The sequence below is a fragment of the Budorcas taxicolor genome, chromosome 19 (genome assembly GCF_023091745.1).
Source record: "Budorcas taxicolor isolate Tak-1 chromosome 19, Takin1.1, whole genome shotgun sequence".
Taxonomy (NCBI): Eukaryota; Metazoa; Chordata; class Mammalia; order Artiodactyla; family Bovidae; genus Budorcas; species Budorcas taxicolor.
Window position 1 is genome coordinate 12651670 of NC_068928.1, and position 24373 is coordinate 12676042.

Sequence of the window (24373 nt, forward strand, 5' to 3'; positions counted from 1 at the left end):
AGTGCTAATGGGGGAGACTGAGCTTATGTGGGGGCAGGGAGCAGATGGGAGTTCTCTGCAGGTGTTTTTAAAAATAAAATGTTTGTAAAATATCTGGCTAGAGACTACATGGAGAAATGAATTTTTTGAGGATAAGAAAAAGAAAAGCAGAACTATTTTCATGCCACAACATAGGACCGATAAAGATTGTTGTAAAAATTCCACTTACTCTTTCTAGCAGTTACTCTTGTTTAGTCATTTAATCAAAATTACTAGTAATAAAAGTAAATTATAAAATGAAAATCTTCCAGTTAATCTAGAATTATTTGACCTATGATTACTTCCGGTCCTGTGTTAAAAGAGATTGTCAGTGGTCTGGGTCCAAGCAATGTTTGAGAAAAGAGCAAAGATAAAGAGCAAAAGACAAACTTATGATGCTGTGCTTACCTTTGAATTTGTAGATTTCTCCTCCTCCCCATCTACAAACGGAATGTTCACCCTGACCACCAATGGGGACCTGCCTCGACCAATATTCATTCCCAATGGAATGCCAAACACTGTTGTGCCATGTGGAACTGAGAAAAACTTCACAAATGGAATGGTGAATGGTCATATGCCATCTCTTCCTGACAGTTCCTTTACAGGCTACATCATTGCAGTCCACCGGAAAATGGTTAGTTTAATTTTAGGCAAATTACTTTTGGTCTTGCCAGTGCTATTTATGAAACAGCAGTTTCTGCCTTGGCAACATCTTCAGTGTGTGCACTTTCAATGTGTTGTGTATGCTGTTCTAAGTGATTACAGCCAGGATCTAGTATCACATCTGACAGCCTACATAGGAAATGATATTCCTCACTCACATTAAGCAGCAACAAGACAGCTGGTGCGTCGGAATACTGTTGTCTCTAGAAAGTTTGTGACTCCTATATGTTCATGTCAGCGTGTACATCTTCGTTACCATATAAGTGTGGATGCCTTAGATAAAGTTTTGTTTGTTTTGGACAGAGAAACAAGAAGATTCCTAGGCAAGACAAGTTGTTTCCTAGGACTGCTATAGCAAATTGGCACAAACTTGGTGGCTTAAAACAACAGAAATTAATTCTTTCACAGTTCTGAAGACCGGAAGTCTGAAATCAAGGCATCAACATGGTTGTGCCCCTCCACAGGTTTTAGGAGAGAATCCTTTTTGCCTCTTCCAACTTGTAAATACCTGAAAATAAACTTTAAAAAATATATACAAGATACCTATGTAGAAAACAATAAAATATTATTGCTAGAAATTAAAGAAGACTCAGTTTGAAGAAATAGACTATGTCCATGGGATGGCAACCCACTCAAGTAGTCTTGCCTGGAGAATCCCATGGACAGAGGAGCCTGGAGGGCTACAGTCCATAGGGTCACAAAGAGTTGGACATGCCTGAAGCAACAGAGCATGCACTCATGGATTAGAAGACTCAATATTTCAAAAATAACAATTCTCCACAAACAGATCTATAGATTCAAAACACAATCCCAATAAAAATGCAAACTCTGTGTGTTATACTTGTGTGTGTGTATAACTTCATAAGCTGATTCTAATATATGGAAGTGCAAAGCACTAAAATAACCAAAGCAGTCTTGAAGAACAAAGAATGAGGAATTGAACCATCAGATATCATGATTTTATTAAACAGTGATATTTGAGACATTGTGATAGTGGTATGAGAAAAGGCAAATAGACCAATGAAATAAAATAGCCCCCCAACAGGTTCACACATGTTTGGGCACTTGATTTATAACAAAGATGGCATTACAGAGCAATAAAAGACAACTCATTTGGTAAATGGTCCTGGGATAATTGGGTATCCATGTGAAACTTGACATACCTACATCTCACCACATAAAAATCAGTTGCAGGTGGACTGTAGAGTTAAATATGAAGGCAAAACAAAGGTGAATATGTTCATGGCCTTGGTTTAGGGGGGTAAACTTCTTCAGTAGGACACAGAAAGCACTAAATATAAGAGGAAAGAGTGTTAAATTGGACATCATTAAAACTAAGAACTTCAGTTTCATCAGAAGACATCACTAAAAGAATTAAAGGCAAGCTACGGAGTAGAAGATGTTTGTAACTCATATTACCAACAAGAGCTCTCATACACTGCTGATGAGTGCACATTAATACAGCTACTTGGAAAACTAAGTTTTCTAACTGAAGATAAATAATTCCACCATTCTATTTTGTGTTTTTTAAAATGTCCATTAGTGGTAGAAAGGGTAAGGCAGTTGAGTCGTAGTCATAGAATGTTATGCAGCGTTGAGAACGAGTGAATTTATGCTTATTCCCAACATAAACGAATTTCATAAACATAATGCAAGAAAGAAGTCAGAAACAAAAAAGAATGAAATAATATATTTATAAATAAAATGTTAGAGACAGGGAAGATGAAATTTACTGTTTATTATTCATAGGGTATAAAACAAAGAAAAGCAAAGATATAATTACCATAAAATTCAGAAAAACTGTTACCTTTAGGAGGAAGCTCGAGGAAGGCTTTGGAGTGCTGACCGAATTGCTTCTTGACCTGATCGGTGATTACACAGCTAATTACTTTGTGATAATTCTTTGAAATGTACATTTTCCCTTTGAATTAGTAACTCCCAAGTAAAAGTGATTTTTCTGACCATGTAGATGATGCTCTATGGATCATTTTCTAGACAGGGTTGTTTGAGTAAACATCCTAGAGAATTAAGGGATATATTTGTGTCTTAGAATTTTGTTTAAGTGCAGCTTAAATCTTGTTTAAGCACAGTCCCATCAGCTAAGATCATTGGGGTGATTCGTGCATTTCCCCATTTCTTTAAACAAAGCATTATCAGATTAAATATTAAGAACTCTGATGTATTTTTAAAAAATCTTTCTTACAAAACAGCTCCCTTCATCTATCATGTATGTTATATAAAGTGGTTGGTAAGTGCTTAAAGCATTATATACAGATTTTTTTGTAATTATTGGACCATAAAGTCTGCTCTAAATTTTTACCTTTTAACCAGTTCCCTGTTTCCAGTTTACTTCATAATCTAGTAGCTTCTTTGGGGAGTGCCTAAAATCTATGTGAGAGTTGGACTGTATAGAAAGCTGAGCGCTGAAGAATTGATGCTTTTGAACTGTGTTGTTGGAGAAGACTTTAGAGAGTCCCTTGGACTGCAAGGAGATCCAACCAGTCCATTCTAATGGAGATCAGCCCTGGGATTTCTTTGGAAGGAATGATGCTGAAGCTGAAACTCCAGTACTTTGGCCACCTCATGCAAAGAGTTGACTCACTGGAAAAGACTCTGATGCTGGGAGGGATTGGGGGCAGGAGGAGAAGGGGGCAACAGAGGATGAGATGGCTGGATGGCATCACCGACTTAATGGACATGAGTTTGAGTGAACTCCGGGCGTTGGTGATGGACAGGGAGGCGTGGTGTGCTGCAATTTTGGGGTCTCAAAGAGTCGGACATGACTGAACGACTGAACTGAAAATCGATTTTACCATCTGTCCCAAGTCAACTCCCTTTCTCATTATGTGAAAGGCAATGCCATCCTTCCATGTTAAAGGCTCAAGGCTAGAGATGTTCTTAGATTTTTTCCACCCTTTTCTTCTGAAACTCTATGTGTAGTATATCATGCCTTTTAAATTCTTCTTTCAAAATACTACTTGAATTTACCATTTTCCTTCATTTTCGTTGCCACCTTCTTTTTTCAGACACTTTGATCTCATGATTGAATTACTTTGAAAATAGTTTATTTGTCTTCTACTCCCTTCTACAAGATAGAGAAAGAAGAGGAATAAGGCAAGGTAACATAAGCAAGAATATCAGAGAATAAAGGGAGAAATAATAGTGTTGTGTTGACACAACTACTAAAGGGAAGTCAACTTCAAAAAAGGAAAGAAAGAAGTGGCTACATGGACTAGAGACATTGGAAAGAATGAAAACTGAGAAGTTTGGCCTAGTAACCAAGTAAAGAAATAGGGCAAGAATTTAGCACAGTTAGGTCAAGTGAGATTTTTCAGATTAAAGAAGTTGTTAGGATAGAACCAAAGAAAGATTCCTGTACAGTAAAGCTGGGAGCATTATCCCATGAAGAAGCGAGCAGGTTTGGGAGGTATAGGCCACAGGGCCCTGGAAGAAGTTACCTCCGAGAGGAGGAGAATCATAGGAGTTTAGAAGGGAAATGACACTGAGGAGAGTAGAGGAAAGAGATGGTTGCTTAAATGATCTCAGTTATTTAGTAACATAAGTCATCTACTGAGAGTTGGAGTGGAAGAAGGGTATAATAAGAGAAAAACTAATCAAAGTTTTTTGATTTTTAAAAAATAGTTCTGAACTATGTCTGCTTTCTATAGGTCTTATAATAATATAACCACCAATACATGAAATGGGGTCTTAAAATCATGTATTTAGCTAATAATCTTAAGTGAATAACAGCAAAATAAAATACTTGGGGATCTGAAATAAGAGTCTTCCACGTAGAAAACTAGTGAGTTTATAAGTTGTTGGCTTAGCTTTTCTACTACATAAAGTTCAAATTTAAAGAATTAAATGTCCAGGTGCTCAGCAGATTTTTTTAATAATCCTGTAACTAACTCCCAGCAGCTTTTCTATTATACTAAACTTTTGTTTTAAGTCACCATTTCCAGGCTAATTCTGTGCAGTATCTCACGTGTTAAGAAGTGATAAAAATCTCCTTTAACATACTCAGAGCAAACATTTCAATAGTTAACCTTTTATTCCATCATATAATTAAAATATGATTTAAAAAATTTTTATATATGATTCAGTGTATGTGAGAAATGTTTATCAGAGAAAACTACGTAATTTGAAAATATTATATGCTGAAAACCCAAGTTTGATAGAGAGCAACTGTGAAATTGGCACCCCTTCAGTGTCTCCACTTTGAATAACAATTCTCTTCACATTTTAATAAAAGATAGTTCTGTAAATAAAGAGAAGTGTGATAGTGACTGATTTGAAAATGGTAGTGATGCCTGTTCGGGGCAGTCCTAGAAGAACAAAAGAGAGGAATCAGAGGCCTCTTCTCAGCTCACTCTTCTCTTGTTTGTACTTACAGATGAGGACAGAACTGTATTTCCTGTCATCTCAGAAGAATCGCCCCAGCCTTTTTGGAATGCCTTTGATTGTTCCATGTACTGTGCATACCCGGAAGAAAGACCTGTATGATGCGGTTTGGATTCAAGTGTCACGATTAGCCAGCCCACTCCCACCTCAGGAAGCTAGTAATCATGCTCAGGATTGGTGAGTCTCTGGGCATCTTCCTAGATCTACAGTTTCCAAATGTAGAAAAAGGAGAATTTATGTTTATTCTGGGTGATTTATAGGACTCACTACAATTCAACCATTTATTTGTTTTGGTTTTCTGAGTAGGAGAGACGCTACACCTTCCTTTCACCACCTAAACATTCCAGAGTCCTATAATCCTTATAATCTCTTACCTAAATCTTTCTGGCAAGTATTGTAATAAAGAAATTTTTTAGAAGAGATTTGTTGTACAGTTCTGTGCTGGAGTTTTAGCTGGCTGTTTTCTCTCTTTATCTTTCTTTGCATTCCTTACTTGCCATTGACCTAGTTATCACTGACATGATACTGGACAACATGGGCTATCCATAATCATTCAGTCAACGAATTAGAAAGATGGGAACTGCTGTGACAGGCATAATACTCATTCTTGCCCTTACAATGGTTGCCCTTACAACCATGAGTCCTTATCACAGTTTCATTACCTTTAGCAGTCATGTAATAGCCACTACAAATTGCCGAATGATCCATAAAGTATATTGCTCTTATGTTATATTCTTTGTATTGCTTCTTACTGGGGCAAGGATGAATAGTTTTTTTTGTTTTTTTTTTTTTGTAGTCGGAGAACTCATAAAGCTATCTTGCAGTTAAGACATTATTCTAAATATGTTATATAGCTTATAGCTTTAGATAGTTAAGACAAGGAAAAAGGGATGTCTGTCATGTACCACATCAGGGATTCTGATTAAAGAAGCTTCTAAATATATAGTCAGTCAACTCCTCTGAAACCATTGTGACCTTTCACTCTCCTGTGTTGTATCCGTGTTCTTGTCATAGGAGGAGTCTGGTTTAATGTGAATTAAATCTTTTGATAGAATTAGGGCTGAAAGATAACTAGCATTCAATCTCATGATTAGCTTATTTTATGAAATTTCCATGGACCACATGGACTCTGTCAGAGACATCTGGCAGTCTGCTGTGTTTCCCCTCTACAAACAAGGAGCCCTGAGTACAGCTGTGCAGGGCTGAAGTTAATGGGTTAGGATAACCAGCATGGAGCTGTCATTGTGAGCATACTGCTCTGACAGATGCCCCTTTTTAAGGTTACTTCAGAGAAGATGAAAGAGACTCCAGATAAGAAATGTTTCTTACACTCTTTATGTTCTGTTTCAGTGATGACAGTATGGGTTATCAGTATCCATTTACTCTACGAGTTGTGCAGAAAGATGGGAACTCCTGTGCTTGGTGCCCATGGTACAGGTAAAGTCACCTTCTGCAAAAGAAAAATGTTAGTAGAATTGCAGCTTCAGATATTATACCTTTTTCATAAGCTTTCCAATTTTTAGACGTAATAAGTAGTAATGGGAAGCTTGAAATAAACTTAGGAGTTCTTCATTCATCTCTTCCCTGTGAGGTCTATAGCTAAGTTTTGCTCTTGAGACTTAGCTGATTTTGTTAACTCTACAATCCTCATCAGATTCATAGTTTATGATCAACATTTATCATTCAATACCTTCTGCTCCTTATAAATCAGTTTAGCAATTCTGAGTTCGGTAAAACATATTCTATTTACTAGACCTTACTGGAAGTCTATTTTTGGTTTTAAGAAAAGTTATAGAGATTGATTAGTCATTAGTGTTCCAGCTTGGAAAATGCCTGAGTGCTGAAGTCAGGTTTCAGAGAACTGTAATAGCCTTAGCAAACTTGAGTTGTATCGGCAATAAAGCCACAGCCTTTGTCATGGTTCCTGCTGCTGCTGCTGCTAAGTCGCTTCAGTCGTGTCCAACTCTGTGCAACCCCATAGACGGCAGCCCACCAGGCTCCCCCGTCCCTGGGATTTTCCAGGCAAGAGTAGTGGAGTGGGGTGCCATTGCCTTCTCCGTGTCATGGTTCCTACCCACTCATAAATTTTATATGTATTTAATGTGCTATTTGACAAACAAGGAAATAGGCATTGGAAAATCCCATGGATGGAGGAGCCTGGTAGGCTGCAGTCCATGGGGTCGCTAAGAGTCAGACATGACTGAGTGACTTCGCTTTCACTTTTCACTTTCATGCACTGGAGAAGGACATGGCAACCCACTCCAGTGTTCTTGCCTGGAGAATCCCAGGGATGGGGGAGCCTGGTGGGCTGCCGTCTATGGGGTCGCACAGAGTCGGACACGACTGAAGCGACTTAGCAGCAGCAGCAGCAGCAGCAGCATGCCCCCTAAGTTGTCCTAACTTCAAGCATTAAGTAAATTTAGAATTTCATGAGAGGTAAATTATCTCAGATATCCACTTCCCATATCATTTATTTGCCATGAAGTTTCACATATTCATGTGGATTAACAATTGGTTATCAAATGCCTTGAAAAACTAAAGATTTGAGAAGTGTTAAGTGTGATTCACTGAACTAATAATAATTACTGACACATATTCATGCATTTATCAGTCTGAAGTTAGAAGCCCATGACAAATTGCGATGCCCAAGAAGGAAAGTAGAGAAGTAGAAAAAGAATTTTTTATTTTTTGGCCATGACTTGCAGGATCTTAGTTTCCCGGCCAGAGATGGAACCCCTGGGACATGGTAGTGTAAGCACCAAGTCCTAATCACTGGACCACCAGGGAATTCCCAGGGAGAATAATTTTGATAAACAAAATTTTGACTCCTTAGTTATTCTTTCCTCAGTAGATTGTTTTTCCCCCCTTTAGATTTTGCAGAGGCTGTAAAATTGATTGTGGGGAAGACAGGGCTTTCATTGGAAATGCCTATATTGCTGTGGATTGGGACCCCACAGCCCTTCACCTCCGCTATCAAACATCACAGGAAAGGGTAAGTACTCCAAGTCACCATAAGATGGCAGTTTTTATATGTAAATAAAAATATATACTTTTTTTGTATGTAAAATATATGTAAAATCTTCCCCAGCTTAACTGTATCATGCAGTTTCTATTTTCAGATAATTTAAATAATAACCAGACAAATATTCATTGATATTCTCTGTGGCACTTAGATATATTAGCATGATTATGTGGTTTCAGTTTTCCCACTTGTAGAGATAATTGTGGGGCTTCACAGATGGCACTAGTGGTAAAGAATCCGCCTGCCCATGCAGGAGACCCAAGAGACTCTGGTCCGATTCTAGGGTCAGAAAGATCCCCTGGAGTGGGAAATGGCAACCGACTCCTGTATTCTTGCCTGGAAAAATTCCATGGACAAAGGGGCCTCATGGGCTACAGTTTATGGGGTCAAAAAGAGTTGGACATGACTGAGCACCCCCCACCACACACACGCACACGCACACGCACACGCACACACACACAAAACATGAGTTAATTGTACTGTTGTTGTTCAGTCAGTCATGTCCAACTCTTTTCGACCCCATGGACTGCAGCATGCCAGACTTCCCTGTCCTTCACAATCTTCCCAAGCTTGCTCAAACTCATGTCAGTTGAGTCAGTGAGGCCGTCCACTGTCCATCCAGTGAGGCCGTCCTCTGTCCTCCCCTTCTCCTGCCTTCAGTTTTTCCCAGCATCAGGGTGTTTTCTAATGAGTCAGCTCTTCACCTCAGGTGGCCAAAGTACTGGAGCTTCAGCTTCAGCATTAGTCCTTCCAATGATTATTCAGAACTGATTTCCTTTAGGATTGGCTGGATTGATCTCCTTGCAGTCCAAGGGACTCTCAAGAGTCTTCTCCAACACCACAGTTCTAAAGCATCAACTCTTCAGCGCTCAGCCTTCTTATGGTCCAACTCTCACATCCGTACATGACTACTGGAAAAACCATAGCTTTGACTAGATGGACCTTTGTTGGCATAATAAGGTCTCTGCTTTTATATGCTGTCTATGTTTGTCATAGCTTTTCTTCCAAGTAGCAAATGTCTTTTAATTTCATGGCTGCAGTCACTATCTGCAGTGATTTTGGAGCCCAAGAAAGTAAAGAAAATGTTAATAGTACATCTTGAAACCAAAGTTTGGGCATAAGTAAGAAGATAGATTGAAGTGACAGCATTTGGTAACCACTATTACTTAGCTCAGATGCATTCCAGGGACATAGCTGCCACCTTTAATAGACATAGTGGTCAGAATAATTAGAGAAAGGGTTGACTGTTTCAAAATGGGGCACCTAAGAGTACATCTCCATGCCTCTTCTTCACACTTAGCATTCCTCTACTGCCACTCTCAGGCCAGAGCAGTTCTTCAATTTTGAAAATAAAACTTCCAAGAGAATACTAACTCCACTAACTCCATATGCAAAAATGTTTGAAGGGAAGATTGACTAGATAGCTTGTGTGTAGAGATAGGAAGAATCCGATTGAGAAGTAAAAGGAACAGAATCAACGGCGATGTTTTAGTCACATGAAGAAATGCAGTGGGTTTTGCATTTATATGACTCTTGATGGAAATTTCCTTCACTGTTTCTTAATACATTCCCTTTAGATAAGGTAGTAATGAAAATTAAATTTTCTCTTTTTTTTTTTTGAAATATAGTTGACTTACAGTGTTGTGTTCCTGGTGTCCAGCAAAGTGATTTACTTATACATGTATACATTCTTTCCCATTATGGTTTATAATCAGGGTACTGACTACAGTGCCTGGTGCTATGCAATAGGACCTTGTCGTTTATCCATTCTATATATAATAGTTGGCGTCTGCTAACCAACCAGTCCATTCTAAAGGAGATCACTCCTGGGTGTTCTTTGGAAGGAATGATGCTAAAGCTGAAACTCCAGTACTTTGGCCAGCTCATGCAAAGAGTTGACTCACTGGAAAAGACTCTGATGCTGGGAGGGATTCGGGGCAGGAGGAAAAGGGGACGACAGAGGATGAGATGGCTGGATGGCATCACCGACTTGATGGACGTCAGTTTGAGTGAACTCCGGGGGGTTGGTGATGGACAGGGAGGCCTGGCATGCTGCAGTTCATGGGGTCGCAAAGAGTTGGACACGACTGAGCGACTGAACTGAACTAAATCTCAAACCTCCCAACCATTTTTCACCCCCTTGGCCACCACAGTCTGTTCTCTATGGACTTTTCTGTCTTTCTGTGCTGTTGAGGAGTGGGGGAACTCCCAATTCCAGACCAGATTCCCTGTTTGGAACCCTAACTATGCCCCCACACACCCTCAGGCTCTCACTAACCAAGAATGAGTATTCTTTATGGATAGTTGGCAAATGAAAGACCACTGGGCTAAAGGAAGCTGCAGAGAAGTTGATGTTTTGGCAGATTTTGCTCATTGGAGCAAGGTTAATTCAGTAACCTCCACCACACTTCCTTTGAAGAGGGAAAATTTTAGCAACTGAAAGATTCTTAAATCTTTGTTAGCACAGAATCTGACAGGACATTACTGTGACAAGATACTCCTGTCAAAGATGAAAAACTATTTGGCTGTAAATCTCCTTCCCTTTTTAAGAATCCCAATGTGCAATCTGAAAAACTCTATAGGACATCCTACTTACAGGAAGAAGGACCTGTGTGACCTGTTAAATGTCACTCCACTTCCATTTTCAGTGATGCTTTTAGGGTACCATGGAAACCAAGCTGCTGGTGAGATATCCTTCCTTTCTGGGGAATGGGGCCACATGACTCATATCTTCCTACATGTGGCTTCTGCATGTGCTTGGAGAGTCACTTAGACAAAAGAGATATCATGGTTCAAACTTGAGATTATTCATGTGGCCCCGTAAAATATATGTTTTACGTTTTTTATTCTAGTAATTTCCCTTTTAAGAGTTTATCCTAGGGAAATACTCTTGATTTGCTGACAAATTTCATCATAGCATTTGTTAAAGTAGTTAAAAAAAACTAGAAGCAACTTGTATTTTTCTCACATTAGAGGAGTGGTTAAATAAAGCATGGTATAATGATTGGATAAAATACTATGCAATCACTGAAAATGATGATCACCAGAAGTTTTTACACCACCATACATGGAAAGATACTAATAATATCATGTGAAGTTTTTTATAAAGTAAGATATAAAATTGCATATCCTGAAAAATATCATATAAAAAGGGCTGAAGAAAATCTGCCAATATTTTGACGGTTTGCCTTTATAAGGTGTCCTGCCTTTTAACTTTTTTTACTGCTTTCCAAAATTTCTACATGAATGTTTTATTTGATAAGGAGGGAAAAAAATAGGCAGTTATTCTTATTCTTTTAAATTTTTCCCTGTTTGAATCTCATATTCATTAATAGAAAATTAAACTATATTACTTCTTAGATCTTCTCTTTTTCTAATAGTCTTATAATGTGTGAAAGCTATTACTTCATTATTTTATGTTTGGGGCTAAGGATGAGCTTTCAGGCAACTTAGAGAAAAATAAAGGAAGAGGGTGCCAATAAGCAATTTAGACTATTTGAGTAATTATAGAGAATCTGGGGCTAGATCCCAAGGGGAAATTTTATTAATAAATAAAAATCACTGTCATCTGCAGATATGTTTTTTCATCAATTTTCTCATTCCTTCCTGTCTCTTCCAGCTGTCTAGCCTGTGTGTTATATAGAAAATGTAGTCAGTAAAAGTCAACATTCTTTACCTGCTTACTGTAATTTGTGGTTGGCCATAAAGCATCCCTGGTAGAGATAATATAGGTAATGTTTAACTGGCTGTGAGAAAAGAGACACTACTATATTTGACATACCTCTTTTTCTTTTTTCCCCTAAACGTTAAACTTTTTATTTTGTACTGAGACATAGTCAATTAAGAGTGTTGTGGTGGTCTCAGGTGAACAGCGAAGGGACTCAGTCATACCTACACATGTAATCCATTTTCCCCCAAACCCTCCTCCCATCCAGGCTGGTGTGTAACTGAGCAGAATTCCCTGTGCTATACAATAGGTCCTTGTTGGTTATCCATTTTAAATACAGCAGTGTGCACATGACCTTCCCTGCATACCTCTTTTTCTACTCTGATTCTAACCACCATGATATAGCATGTTTCCTTCTGAAGCATGTCAGTTTTCCCTGGGAAAGTGTCAGAAGCCAGTGACTCAAGGTCATTCCAGATTTCCTTTCTGAAAGAGTTTTCCTTGAAGTTCCCCATTTTCAAATAAATTCTTTAGAAATGATTGGTGATGCAATGCTAAACTCTTCATTGCATGATCAAACCCCAACCTTGATAGTTTATATAAACATTTGACAGCCTCTGACTCAGCCATCTCATGCAGGGAAAAAGTCACACCTGAAAGCTGTTCTAAACTGAGAGCTCAGGAAGGAAAACTGGAGGGAAATTGCCTCGGGCAAAGAGAACCATTTCACCTCTGGAAGGGAGGAGTAACAAGTAGGGTGAAGGGACCTGAGTATGACCTTTGCCAAAAAGAGCCATTCATTGTTGTGCTCGTCCGGGCTCCACCCTGGGATGTGATCCCTGTGTGTGGTCTCACGGTCATTCATAGTCATGCAATGTGTGCCTCACCCGCCGGTCATGCAATGTGTGCCTCACCCGCCGTGGTTCCTAATTGCTTTCTAAGTGGCAGCCAAGAATGGCAGAGGGAAAGTTTCTTGCTGTTGCATCCTAGGCCCCTTAGTGTCTGCTTCCTCCTGATTCCCACGCCACCTCCTTCCTCGTGTTGACCTCCTCCTTGCTCCAGAGCCTAGCATGCTGGTTAATAGGACCACAGAGGTCTGGGCAGGTCTTAGCAAAATCAGGTTTTTTTGAGTCTGCTATTCCTTTTGTTAACCACGTCAAATAAAAAAGCACCAAGAGGCAAGAGACAGGTAATGAAACACATGGTGTTTTTTTATATCCATAATTTTGTTTATTTATTTATTTTGGCTGTGCCGTGTCTTCATTGCTGTTCAGGCTTTTCTCCAGTTGCGGTGCTCGGGCTTATGGCAGAGGCTTCTCGTTGCAGAGCACAGGAGTTAGGGCGCAAGGGCTTCAGTGGTCACGGCTCCCAGGGTTTTGAGCACAGGCTCAATAGTTGTGGCGCACGGGCTTAGTTGCTCTTCAGCATACACAGGGTGTTTTGATAACTCTTGTGTTACGACTTGGCATCAACATGCAAATGATTGTGGCTTTGGGTTTTAACGCCCTGGTGACTGTCCTCTCAAGGTGAGTTTGTCTGTACCCTTTCTTATTTAATCCAGGTCTGGCCTCTGTGTTCCGGTGATATTATTTCTCATAGCCTCTGTAGAGCCTGCAGCATACTAATAATGTCCCCTGTCCCTGTTAAAAAAATAAATGTCCTAACCTCAACACCCTTGACTTGAAAGCCAGCCCGTATATAAGCTGTTTTCGGATTTCAAAATTGTAAAGTAAACAGGCAATCCTTGTTGGTTTTGTTTTTGTCATTTAGTAGCATGCAGAAATTTTTCCCAAAAAGCTATGGTCATTTAAGTAGAAATTTGATCAAAGATGTTATTGATGTAATATCTGGGAATAAATGTACAAATGCTCTCTTTGCTCAGACTCTGGTTTGGTTGTATTTTAAAGTAAAGTAAATGAGGTTGGGTCACCAAGAGGATGATGCAGAGCAGGTGACCATTCTAAACTCCCTCCTACCCCTTCTCCCGTTCCTCTTGTTTCCTCCACCTACAGGTGGTAGATGAGCACGAGAGTGTGGAACAGAGTCGGCATGCACAAGCTGAGCCTATCAACCTGGACAGCTGTCTCCGAGCTTTCACCAGCGAGGAGGAGCTGGGGGAGAACGAGATGTACTACTGCTCCAAGTGTAAGACCCACTGCCTGGCAACCAAGAAGCTGGATCTCTGGAGGCTTCCCCCCATCCTGGTATGTCACAGCCTCACCTCTGAGAGTAGCAGTCTAGCTTGAAGGAAAGAAGCTGTGAACAAAGAAGAATTTTTGAGAATAATCTTTCTTGCCACAGTGTTTAAAATGCTTTTGCTGGGAATTCCCTGGCAGTCCCGTGTTTTGGACTCGGCAGTTTCATTGGCAGTTCAGTCCCTGGTAACTAAGGGAACTAAGATCCCATAAGCCATGCAGTTCAACCAAATATTTACATACATAAAGCATTTTTGCTGGTGTACGCAGACCTGAATTGTCCTACAGACATTTACTAGTTTTGTATCCTAAAGAGGGTACAGCCTCCAGTCATATGGACCAGTAACTGCAGTTGAGGGAGACGTGCAAGAAGTGCCCCAAGTGGTAAAGCCTGGTGAGGCTGAACTTCAGGAGAAGGTGGAAGCACTTCTAGCTCTAGGGAGAGAGGAAGCTTGAGGCTCGCGCTTTACAGACTGTAGGAGAGCAGGGGAGCCTGAGCCTCCAGTCCCGCTGTGCTTGGTCACATAGGCGCAGACACCGCCAAATTAAATGTGTGTGCACCAGGTACACGAGGGCTAATATGTTCTTTCCGATTTGATGCACTTCTGCCTTCTTCATTCATGGATTAGGAGCCTCTCCTGTAGCCTTTCAAGAGCCTCTCTTGATTGTCAAGAGTTGGAAGTGTCAGTTCTTCCTATTCATTTAAGAAAGCTTTTTTCCATAAGGGAGGAAATCATATCGATAACCAGACCTTGTGTCTATTTTTTTATTCATATCTTCTTCCTACCACTCTGTGAGACTGAATGTAGACAAGAACAACTCCCTAGGGAAGGAAGCACAAGAAATTGCTAACAGGGATTGGCTAGCTCCAGAGATAGCTTCCCTGGTAGCTCAGCTGGTAAAGAATCCACCTGAAATGCAGGAGACCCCAGTTCAATTCCTGGGTCAGGAAGATCCCTGGAGAAGGGATAGACTACCCACTTCAATATTCATGGACTTCCCTGGTGGCTCAGCTGGTAAAGAATCTGCCTGCAATTCTGGAGACCTGGGTTTGATCCCTGGGTTGGGAAGATCCCCTGGAGGAGGGCATGGCAACCACTCCACTATTCTTGCCTGGAGAATCCCCAGGGACAGAGAGGAGCCTGGCAGGCTACAGTCCATGGAGTCGCAAAGAGTCAGACACAACTGAGCGACTAAGCACAGCACAGGGATGGGAAGCTGAGCATAGGGACAGGCTTGAGAACAGGTAGGTGGGAAGGGGTAAGGTGTATTTTTTTTGATTGAGGTATGTAGTTAACATGGAGTTAAATTCATAGATTTAAAATATCTAGTTTGATGAATTTTGACAATTATTTATACTCATATGACCATCACATAAAACATATCACATATCATGAAGTATCAGCATTTATAAAACTGTTTTTGAGACAGGAGACTCAGGTTCAATCCCTGAGTTGGAAACATCCCCTGAAGAAGGAAATGGAAACCCACTCCAGTATTCTTGCCTAGGAAATCCCACAGACAGAGGAATCACTCTGGCAGGCTACAGTTCAGTCCATGGAATCACAAAGAGTCAGACATGACTTAGCAACTGAACACAAAGAATAATGAGGAGTAAATGTTATGTTGATAGCTTGATGGGCTTTTGTTACATCCACATACCAGCATGGCCCTTGGAGAGGGATTCTCTTTATGTAAATAGTAAGTAGTTAAGCATTTAGGGTAGAGGTAGCCACCCAAATATCTGTGCCCACAATCAGTTAGTTCAGTCACTCAGTCATGTCCAACTTTTTGTGACCCCATGGACTGCAGCACGCCAGGCTTCCCTGTCCATCACCAGCTCCCGGAGCTTAAGCAAACTCATGTCCATTGAGTCGGTGATGCCATCCCACCATCTCATCCTCTGTCGTCCCCTTCTCCCGCCCTCAATCTTTCCCAGCATCGGTCTTTTCCAATGAGTCAGGTCTTTACATCAGGGGGCCAGAGTATTGGAGTTTCAGCTTCAGCATCAATCCTTCCAGTGAATATTCAGAACTGATTTCCTTTGGGATTGACTGATTGGATCTCCTTGCAGTCCAAGGGACTCTCAAGAGTATGCTCACGATAGGGAGCATAATAACATTGTGTTTAAGCCTGAAGAAATTCATTGCTTTTGAAAAGAGAGAAGCTAGAAAGGAAAAGGGAGATTCTTATGCTCTTCAGGACAGTGAAACCCCATGATCATAGCCAACAGAAATGTTAAGAAAGGAGAGGCCTCCTGTTGGAGGCTGGGTAACTTTCAGCTGTTAAAAACACCTTCACTTTTCTTCAAATGATTCAGTCTATAGTATTCTAGCCTCGTGTATTTGTGAGTGGATGATATTGGAGAGAGGTAAAGGTCAGTATGAGTCACAAGCCCAGAGGACATGGAAGAAGAGGCTCCTATGATGTTGAAGACATTTGGGAGAGAGTTTGGATCTACACCGATTATGAAATTAGGGGGATTACCGTTTTAGCCACATAGCTAAAGGGCAGTGGCCTCTTAACTAGGTTACATAAGAACATATATTCTTTGCGGGGGGGAGACATATTTTTGGAACATTTACATATGTTTTAGACTTTTTTTTTTAAGTGTGTAATTTGTGTCTTCAGAGCATGTTACTACAACTGTTTTCTCTTCTCCAGATTATTCATCTCAAACGATTTCAGTTTGTAAATGGTCGATGGATAAAATCACAGAAAATTGTTAAATTTCCTCGTGAAAGTTTTGACCCTAGTGCTTTTCTGGTGCCGAGGGACCCAGCTCTCTGTCAGCGTAAACCACTCACACCCCAGGGGGATGACCTCTCTGAGCCCAGGATCCCAGCAGGAGAGGTGAAGAAAGCAGATGCTCAGAACTCTGCTGGGGAAGACGCCGTGCTCCTGAGTAAGAGCCCATCCTCACTGAGTGCCAACATCGTCAGTAGTCCTAAAGGTGAGGAGCCTAAGCCTCATTCTGGAGGGCGGCCTTCCTGGGACCCCTCTAGGCTGCACGTTTCCCTCCGTCTTCCACTCTAGAGCAACAGCTTGGTTGTACCAGGATCCTTCTGGACTCAGGTCTATCTACATTTGAGCTGTGTGAGTTTTAGCAAGAGATACATCCTCACTAAATCTCTTTTCTCATTCATAAAAAGAAGAAAATACTAAGTTCACAGAGTGAGAAATTGATACATGAAGAATTAAGCACTGTAGAGACCTCCCTGGTGGTCTAGGGGTTAAGAATCCACTTGCAGTGCAAGGGTCCAGGGTTCAGTGCCTGGTGGGGGAACTAAGCTCCCCCCCTGCTGCAGGACAACTAAGCCCAAGCACCTCCACTACTGAGCCCGGGCACTGCAAGGAAGGTCCCTCATGCCATAACCAGGATCCAGTGCAGCCAAATAAATAAATATTATTAAGAAAATGGAGAGCAAAGCACTTTACATTGTGCCTGGCATTTGGTGATTATGAATGATAGTTGTCATCCTTGTTTGCTTATATCAGAGGTTCTCAAAGTAAAATTTGGGGAAACCCCTAGAGGGTGCCTGAAACCCTTTCTGAAGATCAGAACTGTTTTCATAAAAATACTAAATGTTTGGGAATTCCCTGGCAGTCTGGTAGTTAGGACTCGGCGCTTTCTCTGCTGTAGCCCCAAGTTCAGTCCCTGGTAAGGAAACTAAAGATGCCACAAGCCATACGGTGCAGCTGAAAGAAAAACACCAGAGCTAAATATTTGCCTTTTCACTCATTCTCTCACAGGTTGGCTTAGAGCCAACATATATGTGATATTGTCAATGAAATATATGTGTCTGTCAAATTCCTCAGTTTTAACTTCTACTATGGTAAATATATAACATGGTAAATATTGATAAATGGAACTCACAAAAACAAAAGTTCTCAAGATCCTCAACAATTTTTAAGGGCATATAAGGGAGTCAGAAGCTGTTTGAGACCTGCTCCTTTGCAGGATTGTTGTGAGAGGTAGAGATAATAAAGTTTCTGATGTCACGCTTTGCCGGAATAAGTGCTTGATAGTTTGTGGTCATATTTTTTAATCTAAAGAATGGATATTTGTCAAACCCCTTCATCTAATATTAATTTGAACTGAATCTGCCCTAAATCATCTTTCTGCTCTTTTTCTAAATCCATACTTAACTGTACTTCACATTTTCAGGACGTTGCTGCCTTGAGAGGGTTGGCATTGAGGAAGACAAGAATGTAACTTATTGGCCACATAATAGGAGTAAAGCCTCACCAGTCAGGATGCCCCTGTCTTTACCTTTTTGTGTACACTTGTGCAGTTGACTGCAGAGTTAGCTTTTGGTGGCTGGTTTAACTTGTGACATTTGGATTTATCTTTTCTCCCCTTTCACAGGTTCACCATCTACATCAAGAAAAAGTGGAACCAGCTGTCCCTCCAGCAAAAACAGCAGCCCTAACAGCAGCCCTAGGACTTTAGGGAGGAGCAAAGGAAGGCTCCGCCTACCCCAAATCGGCAGCAAAAACAAATTGTCGAGTAGTAAGGAGAACTTGGATGCCAGCAAAGAGAATGGGGCTGGCCACATTTGTGAGCTGTCTGATGCCTTGAGCCGAGGGCACATGCTGGGGGGCAGCCAACCTGAGCTGGTTACCCTGCAAGACCACGAAGTAGCTTTGGCCAATGGATTCCTTTATGAGCATGAGGCATGTGGCAATGGCTACAGCAATGGTCAGCTTGAAAACCACAGTGAAGAAGACATTACTGATGACCAAAGAGAAGATATTCATGTTAAACCTATTTATAACCTATATGCAATTTCGGTAAGTGGTTTCTTGTATGATTTTTAGAGTGATCTACCTTTTCAGTGGTTGGTTGGTTCATCTTCATTCATTCATCATTTTTTCAGAGCCTGCTCATTTGGAAGGCATTGAGCTTGGTGATAGACTAAGTTAGCAGTAAATATCTTGGCCTTTTGGGTAGAATCCAAGATGCTCACAATTTAATAAAGGGAACAGTCATATAATCTTCTAGGTGGAGTCACAGGCTTAAGCCGTTCAGAAGTGTGTGTTTCTGAGGAGTTTTGCTTTCCAGAAATGATTACAACAATAGAATGGTAAGATTCAAAGTTTTAAAATTTTCAGTTTTCCTTCTTGGTTTGTTTTTGGAAGAAGGAAAACACTTTTCCTTGGATTGGATCCTTATACCTGCCCTGGCCTGAGTATCGTCAACTACTAATACACCTCCACTTTCTTCTCTCTTACAGTGCCATTCAGGAATTCTGGGCGGGGGCCATTACGTCACTTATGCCAAAAACCCAAATAGCAAGTGGTACTGTTACAATGACAGCAGCTGTAAGGTAAATGTCCCCGATCTTTTCATAAAAGAAACAGAAATGTCAACAGATCCAAAGGACATTTGTTGAAATAATGGATTTTCTCCAGAATTATTGTTATTTAGTCACTAAGTCATGTCCTACTCTTTGCAACCCCATAGACTATAGCACACCAGGCTCCTCTGTCCATGGGATTCTCCAGGCAAGTATGCTGGAGTAGGTAGCTATTTTCTTCTCCAAGGGATCTTCCTGGACCAGGGATCAAACCTGTGTTTCCTGCATTGGCAGGCAGATTCTTTACCACTGAGCTACCAGGGAAGCCCTTTCTCCTGAATAGAAAGTAGTTGTTTCTAGTAGAATCCATATATAGAAGCCTTCAACATAAAGGAATATAAGTGACACGCAGGGAATTCCCTGGCAGTCCAGTGGCTGAGACTTGTCAGGGCCTGGGTTCCATCCCTGGTCAGGGAACTAAGATCCCACAAGCCACACAGCATGCCCCTTCACCCCAAAAAAGTGATATGCAGAGCAGAAAATGAAAACAGTGAAAAAAATAGAAGGTATTGATTAATAAGAAAAAGTTATTATCTTTTGAGCTATTAGAATTTAATGTGTTATTTTGTTTTCTATCATTCTTTGGACTTGTCTATGGCCTGTATATTTTCCCAAAACCAAACATTGAAAATAATGGTTCTTATTTTAGGGGCAGGTATGAGATAGCCAAAATATTAAGCTGATTGGAAGCAGTCAGTTTTAGTCATGAAAGAGGGTTGGTCCTCCCTTCCCTGGTGAGGATTTAGAGTCAGCGTGTATGCTGTGTGCTTAGTCGCTTGGTTGTGTCTGACTCTTTGCAACCCCATGAACTGGGGCCTGCCAGGCTCTTCTGTCCATGGGGATTCTCCAGGCAGGAATACTGGAGTGAGTTGCATTCCCTCCTCCAGGGGATCTTCCCCACCAGGGATTTAACCCAGACTTCCCACATTGCAAGTAGATTATTTACCATCTGAGCCACCAGGGAAGCCCGGCTTTTTTGTTAAAGACTTTTCTTGCTCCTCCAGGAACTTCACCCTGATGAAATTGACACCGACTCTGCCTACATTCTTTTCTATGAGCAGCAAGGGATAGACTATGCACAATTTCTGCCAAAGATCGATGGCAAAAAGATGGCAGACACAAGCAGCATGGACGAAGACTTCGAGTCTGATTACAAAAAGTACTGTGTATTACAGTGAAGCTGCCACTCTGGCTGCTAGGTAGACTGGTGATGAGGGAGATGACTCCCTGTAGCTGGCATTTGGCAAAAGCATCACTGAAAGGCAAGCTCAGTGTGTACTTATTTTATCCTGTGACCCTGAAGCACAAAGTTTAAAAAAACCCTAATTAAAATAGCAGTTAACATACCAGTAGTAATAATTTTGTTTGGAAGTGTCTCACGTAAGCTCCCTGGTAGAGAGCTTTCAGGCAGAGCCCACCATTAGCCTGTAAACAAAAGGGTTTGGCACCAGCCACCTGGGACCAAATAAGAACTAAATTGTGCTTGTCCAGACATGAACAACCCTGTAGCGAATATAGTTTACCAATAATCTTAACAGAATACTACGAATCTCCTTGGAGTCAAAAGTAAAACAAAAAATTGTAGTGTTGTCTGGGGACGACATGATACGCTACCTCCTTTTTCCTGAAGTTTTATTCCATTGTAGCGACTGACACGATGGAGAAAGCGAGATCATGAAGGTGTGTGAAGGATTCTTACAGCATGGACACAGATTTTTCAGTTTACTTTTGAAACCATTTTCCCGCTCTTTCTATATCTTCATTGCTTTCTGTTTTTGTTGTGTGTCATTGTAGTAGAGACATATATGAGTGGTCAGTCTGAAAGGCGGCTCTCTCAAGAGCTGCGTGCCTTCTCCCCAGGGCCTTGGTTGGGAGACCCTGTAGGAAAAAAGAAAAGCATCGTGGGAGATCCAGCTAAAATAAAATAGCCCTCCAGATAGAGGCAGCTTGCTCTGAGGGTACTTCAAGTGCCCTCAAAAACATACCCCTCCACTGCTGGGGGTGGGCGGGGAGTGACGGCCGACGTTGACACCATCCTTCCACGCACTGTTGCACAGTGTCTGAGAGGGAACAGGGCCACAAAGCTAGATGGTGTTTTGCAGTCAGTGGTTGTTTGTTCTTTGTTTCTTTGTTTCTTTGTTTTGCACTTTAAAAAAAGAATACGTGCAGATGAACTTTTCAAAACTTGTTCATATTTGATGGCTGTAAGGGCTATAAATTAACTTGATGGGGTTGTTTTCCCCTATCATATTAAATTTAAAAACAAGACACATCCCAAACATTGATAATGTATAAGTATTTTTAATGCAGTTGGGGGATTTAGGAAGTAGATGTTTTGTTTGCATCTCCATTCGCTTTTTTTCAGTAGTGCTGGTCATCAAAAGTTATGTTTCCTTGCTCACTTCATTTTATCCTCCAATAATTCAAGACTGGAACAAAAATATAAATGTTATTTATTTCAGGCAGCATTTTTTTTTCTGCGTTGTTTCTAAATATATATTCAAGGTAAATATTTCACTTTTTTACTCATCTGGACCCTGGAAGTTGATTCTCATTAACTGTCAGATTCCATTACCCTTCCTTCCTCATAGATAGTAGGTACCAATGTAATTAAGCGTTTGTGTTTCGATACCTAAGGTCGATTACTAACCAGTTCTCAGAGCATTTACAAAGGTAAATGGCTGAGTTGAAAGCCTATTCAGAAGAAGACTATAATTGCAAGTAGGAAGGAGGGGCCTAAATGCTATAATATAATGAAGTCAGACAAAATGCAGACTTGAGAGTTTCATGATTTTCAGTGTATAAAATCTGTCCATTCCTAACTGGACAAGTCCCATGAAAAAGTGGAAGATTTTAAATAATTTCCTTACAGATGTTTTATTTAAGCAGGTAGCACAATCTACTAATGTTGTTTGATCTGTGTTTGTTACATTGGTTGTAATTAATTTTTTTAATTCATGACTAGCAGAAAATTTATTAAATTAACTAACTACATTCACCTTGTAAATTACTGTATAAAACTTGTTGACAATGCACTGACTTTAGAAAGATGTTAATGTACATAAATAGAGTGTAAATAAAATAGTGTTGATGTACTGAAATATGAACTGTATAAAAAAAGTATTGGTAATTGTATATGGAGTGTACCTGTTTCTCTGTAACTATTATCCAAACAAATTAAATACTGTGGATGCATCTGTGTGCTCTTTTTCCTCTATACAAGTAAACACAAAAATGTCAAATACTTTAGCCTTCCTCTCTGCGACCCTGTTTTAATTCTCCTATTTGAATACCTACCTGACTTACAGAGTTGGAGGTTCCATCTGTGAGAGAATGAAAGGTGTGTTGAATGTAGAAAGGTACTTGCAGCGACCAGATAAATTTGCTTCATATCCCTGTTAGGAAAGTGTTTGGAAGACATTGAAAGGGTTCAGGAGAAGAGTAGCTTGCTCATTTGAAACTGAGAATTGAAGAAGGAGTTTTTGCAGTAGTTTTCATGCAGATTAAGGAATAAAGTGACGAAGAGGTGCACTTCTTACACGGTGCCTGGAGATGACCCTTAGTTTATAGAGGACGCTGAGAAACCAGGGACATATCCCAGGTGGTTGTTCTGAGAGGTCTCCAGGGAGCCCATTGACAGTGTTAAGAGTTGAAGATTTAGAGTTAATGGGACCTTCACATTCAGTCCTGTGTTATTTATCTTTAAAATCAGAATACCTGCCTCTTGGGCTCATTTTTAGGAAGTGAGGTATACAAATGCCTGACAGTGTCTTGGTAAGTGCTCAGTGAATGTGAAATCCTACCCCCCCATGAGATTCAGTCCTATTTGACAAAGAGATTTATGTATTCGCTTATTACACTGACACTCAAAGAATTTAATATCTCTCTGCTTACATTCTCCAAAACACAGGAACAGACATTAAAAATGTATAGAATGAAACATGTTGAATCGGCAGCAGTAGTAGCTTGTTTAAGGAAACGAACAAACAGAAAAGGATCCAAAATGAAGCACCACTTCTAAAGTGCAGTCTGTGTCTCTGGCTTTTTAAATGACCACCTTGAATATTTTCATCCTTGTATCTCAAACATTGTTCCTGGCACACAGGAAGTCAGTAATATGTAAAATAATGTTTTAATGAAAAAATAAGAATAAGGGACAACTTTGGAAAGAAACAGCATAGAAAGATGGGCAGGTGTTTCACTTCTAGTTCCTGAATGGCCCTGCAAACTGAGAGTGGTCATCAGCCTCTGGCTAAGGCAGTTCATCATGGAATCTCTCTTCCACTTGGTGGCATTGCCCACTTCATTGTATATAGCAATGAACAGGAGCAAGTAGATGAGTTGGCTTATTTTCCCTAACTGTTTTAAAGATTAAATAAGAATTTTAATAGGCTAGAGCCAGAACGTGAAGCTTAGGGAACAAATATCCCAGCTTTCCTCGATGACGGATCACCAGGTAGGTTCCTTAGTATTGAAATCATGAGGTCAGAAATATACCTACCTCTGTGATGAGAGACCCATACAAGATGGTGCAATAAAAGAGGCTGCCAGGCTTCCCTTGTGGTCTAATGGTTAAGAATCCACCTGCCAAGGCAGGGGACATGGGTTTGATCCCTGGTTCGGGAAGATCCCACATGCTTTGGAGCAACTAAGCCCTTGTGCCTGGAGCCCTTGCTCCACAACAAGAGAAGCCACCACAATGAGAAGCCTGTGCACCTCAATGAAGAGTAGCCCCTGCTCACCTCAACTAGAGAAAGCCCTCAAAATGGAAAAAACGCTGCCTTTAGATTTCGTAGCAGTGGAAAGCAAGGTAATAAATAGTGCAGTAGTTACACCTTCAGAGGCCCATAGGGGCTAGGTTGGGAGCAGAGTGTCAGAGAAGCTGGTCCCGCTGTGGAGAATGGGGAACAGTGGGGACTGGTGAGTCCTAGGACACCCATCCCATCTGAAGGCTGCATTTGTTTGTTGCCATGCAGGAATGTGGGCCCCAGTGTTACCAAACCTCTTCCACCCCAAAGAGAAGCCAGAAATCCAGGTATTTATACAG

General features: G+C 40.7%; 1 protein-coding gene across 2 annotated transcripts in view; it reads left to right on the top strand.

Moving 5' to 3' along the window:
* USP32 (ubiquitin specific peptidase 32) overlaps positions 1–22514 on the top strand; it is a 196795-nt gene extending 174281 nt beyond the window's left edge. For both annotated transcript variants that reach the window (XM_052657209.1, XM_052657210.1), the window contains exons 26-34: positions 441–652; positions 5075–5259; positions 6433–6519; positions 7954–8074; positions 13784–13975; positions 16631–16919; positions 18336–18760; positions 19204–19296; positions 20331–22514. In XM_052657209.1, the coding sequence (XP_052513169.1) occupies positions 441–652; positions 5075–5259; positions 6433–6519; positions 7954–8074; positions 13784–13975; positions 16631–16919; positions 18336–18760; positions 19204–19296; positions 20331–20504 (1778 nt within the window). In that variant the 3' untranslated portion in view covers positions 20505–22514. The remainder of the gene's footprint in view (positions 1–440; positions 653–5074; positions 5260–6432; positions 6520–7953; positions 8075–13783; positions 13976–16630; positions 16920–18335; positions 18761–19203; positions 19297–20330) is intronic.
* Positions 22515–24373: the final 1859 nt, after the last annotated feature.